This window comes from Pollicipes pollicipes, unplaced genomic scaffold, assembly GCF_011947565.3.
Source record: "Pollicipes pollicipes isolate AB1234 unplaced genomic scaffold, Ppol_2.1 Scaffold_5724;HRSCAF=6776_pilon_pilon_pilon, whole genome shotgun sequence".
Classification (NCBI taxonomy): domain Eukaryota; kingdom Metazoa; phylum Arthropoda; class Thecostraca; order Pollicipedomorpha; family Pollicipedidae; genus Pollicipes; species Pollicipes pollicipes.
This window is the reverse complement of record NW_023596746.1, coordinates 1,427,302-1,440,186: the sequence shown is the minus strand read 5'-3', so window position 1 is coordinate 1,440,186 and position 12,885 is coordinate 1,427,302. Positions and strand designations below refer to the sequence as shown.

Here is a 12,885-nt window from a genome sequence, read left to right as displayed (position 1 = left end):
GCGACGGGGGACGCCGGCCGACCCGGCCCGCCGTTACCGACGCGACGACGGACGCTCGCGTCGGCGACGACACCCCGGTGACCCAGCACGGCCCAACTTTTCCTATGAGGCTATTAATACGAAAGACCGTCCGCTCGCAACAGCAATCAATGCACGGCCCGTACAGGCGCATTAGCCGCCGTTACTTGCGGTCCACGGGCATTAAGTGGTCGTTGGAGCAATGTATGGGAAAAGTGGCGGAGATGGAGGATGAAGATTACGCCCATATATGTCGGCGAGCACCGCGTATGGGGTGCAACAGATGATGCAGCGGCATTTTCAACTTGAGCGGGGCAGCTGGTGCCAGCCGTGACCGCGGTCGGCGCACGGCCTCCGTGACGTATCCGGCTAATAAAATCCTCTTCATTACAATGCAACGGGGATTAGTGGCCGCGGAAAAGCCTGGCCGGCTCGGAGTGACGCCAACTGGTGCACGGTAGCCGCACGCGGCGCTTTACGAGGACGGGTCATCCTGGCACCAGGCGACGCGAGGGGGGCCCCGTCAGCAGGACCGCACGGACCGGCCCGGATCACAGTAAATCACTCGAAGCGCTCAGCAGCAATACAATGCAGGGACATTAAGTCATCTCCACTCGCAAGACAAAGCGCCAACTCCGACGGCAGAGATAAGATGCGACGCGTTCCGTGGACGGCCGGCCCACGCAGAGATACGGCCTGGAAATCCATCCGAGAAATGTCTAAATCTGGAATCAAGCACCGCGACACATTTTCCACGACACTCGCGCCTGTCGCACTGCGCGTGCTGGACCACGCATGCCTCGCTGAGTAACGCACCCCTGGTGCTGAGCAGCGTCCATCACTCAAGGTACCTCGTAAGGCGCCCCGTCGTCTCCGTCCCCTCTATGCCTTTGGTATGCTTCGAACGTGGGAATATCTGTACCTTTCCCACAGCTCAGTCTGCCGAATCTGAGATATTCAGCCTATATGACCTGTGCGATTTTTTCCCGAGGGTCACATGCCGGACCATCCCCACAATCGTAGGTCTAAGCTCCTGGTGGTAGAGCTGCCGGATCTCCGCTCGGACCCCTCTCACCCGTTTGTATTTCTCGAGCTCCTGGTGGTAGATCTGCCGGATCTCCCCCGGACCCTCACCTGTTCGTAGATCTCGAGCTCCTAGTGGTAGATCTGCTGAATCTCCCCGAACCTCTCTCACCTTCCCACATTTCTCGAGCTCCTGGTGGTAGATCTGCCAGATCTCCTCCGGACCCCTCTCACCTGTTCGTATTTCTCGAGCTCCTGGTGGTAGATCTGCCGGATCTGAGCCAGCTTGGCCCGGTAGTCGGAGTGCTCGATGGTGCCCTCCTGGGAGGCGCCGCCGGCGGCGGCCGCCGCGCTGGCGTTGGTGGCCGCCTGCGCGCCGCCGCCCTTCTCCGGGCCGGCCACGCCCTCGGCGATCAGCATGTTGTCGAGCCGCATCAGCTGCGGGTCGGGCGGCTCCTCCTCCTGCGTGTTCCGCAGGTTGATCACTGCAACGGGAGAGGGCTGCGGTGAGGCGCAGGCCGCGGGCACGCGGATGCAGCGCCCACCACAACTGTGGCTGCAATCGCCGGCACCGGTCTGTGTGTGTGGGAGGGGGGGGGGGGGGGGGGAGGGGCGCTCCTTTAAATGCGACGCTCGAGGGTACTCAACGGGGAAACAGAGTCCCAACTTCGAACGTAGGGGACCGGGGAGTGAACGCCGTATTGCGGGAGGCGCGTCGGAGCCAGTCGCGCTTGGATTTCACGACTGCAGGCAGCACTCAAGAAACAATGGAAGACATTGAAAATGCCTCGAGGAAGAGCCTCGGCGGAAGCTGTCGCAGCTCATCAGGCTCCAATGCGGGGAGCAGCCATCGCGATGGCGATTCCTAAGTGACGCGAGTTACGCATGAGACCGGGAGCCCAGGAGAGGGGACACTGTCCTTCTCCTGGATGTACCTCTCTGGCAGACACATGACAGGGCACGCTAGCGGGGTTTGGGCCGACACGGACGACACTTAAGGAGGGTGAGACAGGCTGGGACTGCCGACACAGCGGAACTTCCTCCGTCGCCAGCCCAGCTCGACAGCCCAGCCTCCGGGAACTCCTTGCTCACTCGCGCGTGGATCCAGCCGCGAACTGCACGCCCGTCAAGTTCGCGGTGCCTAACTCGGCCAATTACCAGCGCTCTTCGATGAGACGGTTGAACAGCGCCAAAAGTCAATTGACCCAAATTGCAGCAAGTTAGTACGCACGGCACTCTGGCGCCCAACAAAGCCCGCACATGGCCGAGTGCGCGCAGTGCACTCATGTTGTAATCATTACATTTGTCAGTCGAATGCCACCACTTGCAGTAAACTGCCTCTGATGAGTGATTCCCGCTAAACAGCCCGAGACAGGCTGTATGAAGGCCTTCGGCACGCCGACAAAGCGGATCGCCACGCCGCCGCTGAGCAGCAGACGCAGGCGGACGACCTCCGCGCATGACTCGCCGGCGACCGGGACCGGCGGCCAGCCGGCAGCGTCGCGCCGCCGACGGCACCACGCCGCTGCGATCAAGACGGGCTCAGAGCTCCGACGCTCGCTCGCCCGTCCGGCACCGCATGCGTCTGGGCACAGGTGGCACCGGCTGGTTGGCTCGCCACAAAAACAGGCGTCGGTAATTGTTGGACCGGTCACGCACGGACTGCAGAGCAGCCGGCTTCATGTGACTGGAGCCGTGGCCACGCGAGTGCGCAGCCAGCACTACCAGCTTAGCACGTCCCGACTGAGGATTTCACGTCACGTGGCCCAAGTTGTGACCCCGTCAACAACGCTATCGCCGTCGGCACGTCCGGACCGAAGACCGTGCGCCTTCACGTGGCTCAAGAGGACACATAAGCGCGGCCAGCACGTAAGCGCGCGACCGCGCACGACTGTCGTCGAAACCACGTGAGCCCATCTACCATCATCACATGCCGCGACCAGAGACCACAGGACCTCACGTGACGGCGGTTGGGACCACGTGAGCCCATCAATCACCACCAGCGTCACGTCAAGATCAGCCAGCACGTGGCCTCATACGGCTGGAGTCGGCAGCGCGTGCACACGATCATCACAATCCACCGCGTGCGCGCCGCCGCCCCAGTGCCGCGATGACGCGATTGACCAATCAGCGTGCGTGGCTGTCACCCAGCCGTGGAGTGGGCGAATTCCGGGCAGTTCGGCCAGCTCGCAACCAGTAGTACCCCTGAAGCGTCCAGCCAGCACCACCAGCCCGCAACCAGCAGTTCCGCTGAAGCGTCCAGCCAGCACCACCAGCTTGCAACCAGCCCCCCCCCCCCCCCTGAAGCGTCCAGCCAGCACCACGGGCCGTATTGTAATCAGACATGGCTGCCGTGCCGCGAGGCCCTACCCGAATGTTGACATAACACTGGCCCGAGCGAGTCACGGCGGGTCCGGTGAGCAGCACGCCATCACCGTCCGTCAAAGCCGCTGCTCTAGACGCACTTCACGCCGCCGTTTGACGCGCCTGGATTCACCGCCGGCCCGCGTGCTAGCGCCGGATCGAGCGTGCCCCCTGACCCTGGGTGGCGAGTGACCCGCCTGCCGCGCGCCCCGCGGCCGATCACTCCTCCGCGAGTGTCGGCCGCCGACACTCCGTCACTCCGCGCCGCCGTGAACTCGGCCCGAATCTGCACGTCACATAACTCATCATTTATGAACATTGATTATATTTAAGAACCGGTCGGCGCGCGGGCCGCGGCGGCCGGGCCGGGCCGTGCCGCCGAATAAAACCGTAATTGCAGAGGGCTGGCGGGGGGCCGGACGAGACCGCGGCTCGGTTCAAAGGTGGGGAATTTCCGCCGCCACACTCGCATCCGGTCGGCCGGACACCGAAGGCTGCGCTCCAGGCGGACGCCGGCATCTCGACCATGCCCGCATCCATCACGGTTATGTTGATCTTCATTCATGAATCATGCACGCTTCTCCGCATGAAATGGCCCCGCATTGCATAAACCGGGAGCGAAAGAAAGCATCCGTCGAGTCAACGGTTTTCAAGTCATCTACGCAAGCGTTCGGCGACAAAATTTTGTGTCGAATCTTAGAACGATTCATGCTGGTTTAGACAAACCTCGTAATGACTACAAAGACCCAGAAACGGACACCACTACTTCGGTCGGAAGCGTAGGGCTCTTTTTCATCTTTGCTCCTCATAAAACGCGTTGCAGGTCGTGTGTTGAGCGAGATATCATCGTCATGTAACTAGCTTGATCCGAGCTTGATAATAACAGAGTAATGTATAGGGGAAATAACGCAAATAAATTCTGCAACGTCCCTCAAATTAATTAGAGATGCTAGGCTACTTTGTGGCTTCGAGCTTCATTCTCGCATTTTCTGTCCTGGCAAACAACATTGTAAGCGGTTATAATTGCATGTTGATGTTCAAAATGCTTCGCAATGGGGTGTCATGAGTTGCATACAACGAATTACACAGACCACTAAGGAAGACGGACTATTTTTTAACTGGTTAGGATGGTATATTACTGATAAAATAATGCACTTACATACTAAATGGTCTCAGTCGTCCCCGGATCCGCCTCGGTCGTCCCCGGATCCGCCTCGGTCGTCCCCGGGCCCGTCTCGGTCGTCCCCGGACCCGCCTCGGTCGTCCCCGGACCCGCCTCGGTCGTCCCCGGACCCGCCTCGGTCGTCCCCAGGCCCGCCTCTGTCGTCCCGGGACCCGTCTCGGTCATCCCCAGGCCCGCCTCGGTCGTCCCCGGACCAGTCTGGGTCATCCCCGGACCCGCCTCGGTCGTCCCCGGACCCGTCTCGGTCATCCCCAGGCCCGCCTCGGTCGTCCCCGGACCCGTCTGGGTCATCCCCAGGTCCGCCTCGGGCGTCCCCGGACCCGCCTCAGTCGTCCCCAGGCCCGCCTCGGTCGTCCCCAGACCCGCCTCGGTCGTCCCCGGACCAGTCTCGGTCGTCCCCGGACCCGTCTCGATCGTCCGCAGACCCGCCTCGGTCGTCCCCGGACCAGTCTCGGTCATCATCAGACCCACCTCGGTCATCTTCAGACCCACTTCGGTCGTCCCCGGACCAGTCCCGGTCGTCCCCAGGCCCGCTTCGGTCGTCCCCGGACACGCCGACCGGCCACCGCCATCCTGAGCGGCGGCGGCGGTGGCGGCGCGTCCTTGGCCGGACCGGCGCCGGGCGGCCGGCGGCCCAACGCGACGCCGTCACCCGGCCGCCGCCCGTCAGCGCGGCGCCCATTCTGCTGCCAATCAGCCGCCTTTTTATTAAGCTCGGATTAAACGGAAACTCAGTGGACACCATTAATTCCGGACATAATCCGGCCGTCGCGGTCCGGCGATATATGGCCGCTGTTGCGGCGGCGCGTCAGACAAGCCGACGACTTCATCGCCGAGTCCGGGCCGACGGGGCCTCCGGGACCCGGCGTCGGGACGGCGCGCCGCCACACAGAGCGCCGCCGCCCGGCCGTGTTGCAGAGCGCGCGGCGCGGCGCCGTGGGACCGGCCGCAATTTATGGACAGGCCACTCCGCTATTACGCTTCCTTTTCATTGCCGCCATTCATATTCAAATCTCGCACACCTCTTTGTGCGCGGCTTGGCGATGCAAAAAGACAGCTCTCGGAGAAGAGCGGGCCGCCGCGCCGCTCCGAGAAACTCCATCACAGCGCGCTGTGACAGATTTATGTCGGGAAAATGAGCCGGCGACCCTGTAGGGCAGGTTCGGCCACAGCCGCGTCGCTCATGATTGCAGCGCCGCCGCGCTCCGATAGATTAATGGCGGCGCCGGTTCACGACTCGCCGGCGAGGGACGGCTGGCGGCGGCTGCAGCCGTCCGGCCGACGCCCCGGTTACCACAACCGCTGGTGCACTTGAGGCCTGCAGATCACTCTGGCGGTCAATAATAGAGCTTCTGCCGGCTGCATCGGCGTGCGGGCTTGCGCTGATCAGCTCCCCCTGGACTAAAGCAATTCAACTGCCCCAAAACTTATGTCCATCGTCAAACCATCCTGCTGAAATACGCCTGATCCAGACGCACTGAAAAAAACACGGACTGAATCCCACGCCGAACTCCGGCTACCGCCCGGAAAAAAACGCGTCCGAACGGGTGGCCGGAGGAGGCGGAACGGCAAGCGGCCGATGGTCGCGGCTTCACTTCACGATTTACAGCAGCGCGCCCATGTATCGCCGGCCGCATTCCATCTCGTTTTTGCCGGTCGCCATGGCGACCGGGCCGATTGGGCCGTCGGCTAATGGAGAATGCAGGGCCGGGGAGTTTGCGAGGCCATTCGTCAGGATCAGACCATGGACGGCCACCGTGCGGCGAAAACAACGGGCGTGCTTTATCGTCGGCGCGGCCGGCGGGGCACGTCGATCGTCGTCGGCCCGACCCGACCTGGCCGCCTGACGTCAGCGGAGCCGCTCCGGCGGCGGCGGCGGCGGGGGTGGGCCGCCGGCCGCCGCCGCCGTATCGGACCGCCCAGCCGCACCGCGTCTGGAATTGGCCTGCCAGCTTTGAATGATTTAGTCGACGGCGGCGACGCCAGTTCGGGTCGATCCAGTGCGCAACTACAATATCAGCCGGTCATCCGGAGGCGGCCGGGCGCGCGGCGCCGGCGGGGTCGGCGGCGACCTCCCGCCCCGCCCCGCGCCACGCCGCGCCCGGATGTCCCGCGGAGTCCGGGCCGGGGCTGGCCACGACCTCCGCCGACCTCACCGTGTTACGCGGAGCGGCGGCGTGCAGACCCAGCGAACGCGAGGAACTCGTGCCTCATGCACGGCCGCGAGCCCGCCACGATAGACGGCGAGCCAAAGCAGGATAAGCGGCACTGGTTTACCAATGAAAGGCTTCAACGCTCTTCGAAAACCGGCCACGGCGTTAGATTTGTGACAGACGCCAGATGGCTGCAAATTGTACAGCATACAAGCTAGCGAAGCATAGCGGAGCATAATTTTGCACTCTACTATTTTGCCAATTGTAGCCCACCCCAGATGGCCACAAACCATCAAACAAACAAACCAGCGAAGCATACTAGAACATCCATGTTTGCCAGCGGATGTTCTGGCGTGGGAACCAGCCCTTCCGAACCAGCCAGCGTCCGTCAGGCGTATGACCCGTGCCGGAAGCACATGACCCATGCCGGGAGCATATGACCCATGCTGGAAGCATATGGCCCGTGCCGGAACGGCCTCAACAAATGGCTCTAAATGATCAGCATTGCCCGTTAGCGTAGCGACTTGTCTTGTTTTTCCATCACAGCAGCGTCCAGCGGAACGTCTAGGGCCATTTTTACAGACTTTACCAACAGGTCTCGCTCTGGAATACACCAGCAGGTCTAGCAACAACTCATTCGATAGAATAAGCCTGCGTAGCTTGGGTTAGGTTTTGACGTGAAGAACGGTGACAAAATATTTGAAAATCTAGTTCAAACAACTCGGAAAAGTAACTATCGCATCGAAAAAGTAAATTTATCCTGACATGGACCCAGACAATCTGATTGAGACTGTCACTGTGATTACAACACTGCGAATTCGGTTGTCGCACCGTTGGAGCCTACGCAAGATTGAAACGTGAATCGCATCGAGATGGGTTGCCCGTGCACACATGCCAGCCATCAAAATGTACACGCAGGCATTCAGCTCCACATTTCAAGACGTAAAGCTGGCCCAACCGCTAATTTCCTATCTCCGGCGGCTAGATAAACCCTACCTCTACCTCCAGCGAACCACGATGCGAAATGCCTCGGGGTTAGGTGATCACAATTTGGGATAATTTTTTGGTAATCAAGACGAAAGAATGAATCTCGGAGGAGCGCAACAGCATCTGATACAGCTGGGCAATTAGCGCTCATAAACACATCACGGCTACCAGCATGGCTGACATCACGCTGCTAAACGTCACTTTACATTCATTATCCCTTTCACCAACGTCTGGAGTTTCCAAAGGCCATCCACAAGCACCTGTTCTGTGTGAAGGGCAGCTCCAGACCAGCTCCTAAAGCAAGTCCAAAGACCCGGGCTGTCGGGGAGGAGCTACATGCCCGCACCGCCGCCGGCGTGGCACACAGCGTCCTCCTGCGGGCCGACAACACAGCAACAGCCCGGCCCGGGAGGGGCCGCATGCCTGCACCGCCGCCGGCGTGGCACAGCGTCCTCCTACGGGCCGACCATGCAGCAACAGTCCAGCCCGGCAGGGGCTACATGCCTGCAGCGCCGCCGGCGCGGTACACAGCGTCCTCCTACGGGGCAACCATGCAGTAACAGCCCAGCCCGGCCGCTGGCAGCCGACCGTCTGTCAAACCTGGCAAACACGGCGGGCCGCGGCGCATGTACGCCGCACCGTCGTGCCGGGGGAGGCCGCCGCCGCGCCGCGCCCGCCCGCCCGGCCAGCCGCCGATAATAACCTTCCTCAAGCTGGAGCCAGCCGGCAGACGGCCGCCCCCGTTCGTGAAGCTCGCCAAGCCGGCCGGCGGGCCGCTCTGGAGCCGCGGGCCGCTTTACGGCCTCGTTACGCCGCCAAGCACCGGTGTTGACATCTCCCGCCGGGGGATTTGCGACGTCCGCAGCAACAGCTCGTGTGCCGGCGTTTACGACGGCGACAGCTGGCAAACAATCAGCTGATCGGGCGGCGATAGGGGCGCGCCGCGCGCCGTGGCCGGCCGGCGGCGCCCTGACGGGCGGCGGCAGCGCGGCCATCCGTCACCCGGCTGATTGACAGCTGTCGCGGCTCCGGCGGCCCCGCCCCCGCCGGGCCGCGCGGCCAATCAGCGGCCGCCCTGCCGACCCGCCGGCCGGGTCGTCGCCATGTTGGATCGGCGCACGTGCCGGGCGGACCGGCTGGGGATCCGCCGTCGCCAGTGGGGCTCAGCACCTCTTCCTCCGGTACCAACATAACTACCTCGGATGACGGGCTGAATGTCACGAGGGCTGCAGGTACAAAATGCGGCACAGCTGGTGTGACAGCGGCCGCAACGACCATGCAGGAGGTAGTTATCATAGCGTCTATTCCCGTGGTCACATCCAAGCTCCTCTAAGCTGATTTAAACTATGACTGTTCCAGCGATTCCCCTACCTCCCCACCTCCTCCAACAAGCTCGTCTCAAATAGCTGCCAAGCTCCTCCAGCCTCCTTCAAAATGAAGGGTGTATTTTGGGAGATTGGAGGGCTGCCAGAACCTGAGGAAGAGTGGCGCATAATTTGCACATGATTCGTCCATTTGTCAGCATTTTGTGTTTAGTGCTTGTAATTGAATTCCGAATGTGTCAAGACCGCGAGCTGCTCCGCTGTTGTTGAGAGTTTAAAAATGGTGTTGCCAGAGGATATGTGATCGGACCTTTTCCAGCTCTGACAGTACTTCATTGCTCATTTTTGAGTCATCCTTTTAATTCGATACCTTATTTCTGTCATGTTATTTCAGTTCTATCGCAAAGCATGAACGAACAATCCCAGTTCAGAATCAGTCAAAATCGGAATAATCTCATTGCCGCACAATGTCTTGTCATCCTGTGCCCATCGCAGCCCGCCCAATTCGCTGGTGCTAGCACCGGACGTGATCCAAATGATCGACATCAAGGCGCATTCACACCTCAGCTTTAGACTTCAGAACGATTATCAAATGACCCACGTAACACACGTGACGTCACTGGTGTTGCAAACTCTGATGGAGGCCGGAGCCAGTCACAACGAACCGTGCTCAGGCTCATCCGCATGAACACGCGCCCAGCTGGAACCAGGCACCTAACGACACTAAAAGGCAGGAACAAAATGTCGGTGAAACATCTGAGAAAGATCGCATCGACGCCGTTTTTAAAGCGCACGGCGGTGCAAATGGCGACAAGCTCTATCAGTTTCTGCCGATCAACTTGTTCAGTGGGCATAACTAAAATGTATGAATGTAGCATGAACATGGCGACTCGGACGAGTACGCTGGGAGCAATACATGGCTTCGGCGTTTTGAAACATTTCGGAATTTCGGGCATCAATTTTGGTCATCTTTGAAAATCTCCCGTATTTTGTCCGTGGGTGCCATTGCGATCACTGCACACACTAGCTAAATGGAGCCTGTCGTCCCCGTTTTGAACGGATCACCCAGGCGGTGGCACTCTATTTCAACGAATAGTTTTGCCACCGGTGCTACCAGACATGCTCACAGGGGGCTCGTTTTTGCGCCAGCACAATGCTACACTACAGCCGCGCCGAGTCCGTGCTGCGTGCGGCCAGGTTAAACATTACGGGCTTCCATAGGATTTAGCATGTAAAGGCAGTTTGACGAGACAGTGTGCCGAACATGTATCGTGCCATAAGTTGGCACACATTTATTTTGCCGTCTCCAAAACGGTGTTTGTCATGGCAATGCGCACGGAGCATTGTGGGAAATGATAGGAATATCTCAATTATGCAAGTTGAGAGCTAGTGGCACATTCTCCCTCCCGCCCTGTTCCTAGTGTGTATGCGTTCTAGTCTAGTTCTAGATCTAGATTTATTCCAAATACAAATGAGTGTTCTCGTAGCCGCTGCCTTCCTAGCTTATACGAAATTTGATAACCAGTTTAGGATGCTATCTTTTATTTAAGTGTGTCCGACGTGGACTGCATATGGAATTTTCTGCCGTTCTTCCTCAACAAATCAAATTGTCCATTGGCAATCTTGTGCTGAATAATCTGTCTTGTTTCTGCTTCCGGGAATTCTTCTGCCAAACTACTTGCTCACTGCCGTCGCCACGCCCAAGTCTCCGGATTTATGCACACGCGTTGGAGTTCCCTCTAATTCTATATTAACTTAACTCCATCCATGATAGCAGCGCCAAAGCCACCAGCATCGCAGCAAACTCGTGGGATGTACAGAAGCAGGCTTCCAGCCCGCCGGCCTGTGGTTGACTACCACCGTGCAGGGAGTGACCGCCATGCTTAAGGTGATTGTGACGCAGGGGCCATTTCCAGCTTTGACCAACTTCCAAAATTGGAACATAATCAAAATAAACTAACATTGTTCGCTTTGAGTGCCCAGGATGCACTACCTGGTGTTAGTCATGGTGGGCATTAGTCTCACGCGGCCATGGACGAGGGTTCATGTGATAACCTCCGAATGTGACAACCTTCTTTTGCATAGATAAGGTGAAATTTCGCAACAGTAATGCGTCGCGCCGATACGGGCAGCCATTGCATCCAGCTCAGCATGTGAAGCTGTGGTCAACGTTTGCAAACATAGCTAAATAAACAAAACTGATTAAGGCTAGAAACATAATAAACTTTACACCTTTTGGTTACTTCTAGCCAGCTTTCTGGCGCCAACCGCTGATCAAAGGTTGCACACAGGGTGAAATCTATCAGAATGTTTTTCAGACTCAAACATTATGCTCGGCTATAGATAGCACGTCTTAGAGCCTTTCAAAACAGTGGCGCAGCCAGGACGTCTCGACAGACACGCGTATCAAGAGCACTTGTGCCCGCGTGGGTAACGGTAATGATGAGCCATCCATGCGCACGGCAGTGTATCTTCCCGCTTCGCACGGCCAGTGTCACCCCAGCTCCGCTTCGCAGCTCCGGTCAACACTACACGAGCCACGGTCTTCACCGGTCTTCAACATTGATCTCCTGTCAGCATCAAGTGCTTCAGAAGAGCACTGCCCGCTGCCTACCAAACATCACATGTGCGGAAGTCTGGACAGCGGCCGATGAGAGCGCACCACGAGCGCACGATGTTTGCGTTCCAGATCCGTGCATCGCATTGTCAGTCACTCCTTATTGGCCCTCTAGGTGTCTCGACTGTCTATTTGGGCAGTCACGAGACAGCGGACTGACCGGACTCCGGTTTGGACTCGCGCAGGGACACGGTAGGCGCACCGCACGGCGTGTGTACAAACACCTCTGTTGGAAATGGGCGTGATGTGTTTAGTGACTGGACACAAACGTGCACGAAAATGTTCAATGTTTGTTCCGTTCAGGTCTCAAATGTTAGTTCACAAAAAGTCTGTTTATGGGTCCTGAGATCGCCCGCACGTCTGCTGCCCAGTACGCGCAGCGCCGGCTTCTGTACCCGTACAGGGCCGGGCACTCACACCGAAGCCCGTTCGTTCCGTTTGGTGCCGTGGGTGCGCAGGGGAGCACGCACAGCAGACCCGTGACCCGTACAGCAGACCCGTGACCCCCGCGCAGCAGACCCGTGACACGTACAGCAGACCCCTGACACGTACAGCTGACCCGTGGCACGTAAAGCAGGCCCGTTACACGTGCAGCAGACCGGTTACACGTACAGCAGAACCGTTACACGTACAGCAGACCCGTGACACGTACAGCAGATCCGTACAGCAGACCCGTGACCCGCACAGCAGACCCGTGACACGTACAGCGGATCCGTACAGCAGACCCGTGACCAGCACAGCAGACCCCTGACCCGTACAGCAGACCCGTGTGCGGGCATGGCCGGTGAGGGGAGCCGAGAGCACCACCGGCCGGCGTCAGCGCGACGGAGCCAGCTGGTGCCTTCTCCCTCGACGTCGGACGCCACACTGCACGCGACGACTACAGAGCCGGACTGCGACTGTGCCGCTGAGCCTGCACACGGCCGTGCAGGCCCCTATGTGTACGATGAAGACCCGATGCCTTCTTCGGTCGCTGGACACGCAGATCCAGTGGAACAGATCATCGAAACAGCGTCCCATCTTATTCGGCAAGGAAGCGGTCCGATGCAAACCCAATATCGTGTAATCTAGTTTATACCCAGAGTTCTACTGAAGGAAGTGCCGGCTGGACCAGGCCCGGCGCCACGCCCCTAAACCGCGACGGCTCTTCGGGCCGCTCACTCATGTCAGCGTACTTCAAACTAAATGCATAATTCATGTCTGGCATCCCAGAGATCA

At 59.3% G+C, this 12,885-nt stretch overlaps 1 protein-coding gene across 6 annotated transcripts in view; it reads right to left on the bottom strand.

Annotated features, from left to right (window-relative positions):
• LOC119103804 (homeobox protein extradenticle) overlaps positions 1-12,885 on the bottom strand; it is a 70,323-nt gene that overhangs the window by 21,457 nt on the left and 35,981 nt on the right. For all 6 annotated transcript variants that reach the window (XM_037227463.1, XM_037227459.1, XM_037227462.1 and 3 more), the window contains exon 3: positions 1,276-1,526. In XM_037227463.1, the coding sequence (XP_037083358.1) occupies positions 1,276-1,526 (251 nt within the window). The remainder of the gene's footprint in view (positions 1-1,275; positions 1,527-12,885) is intronic.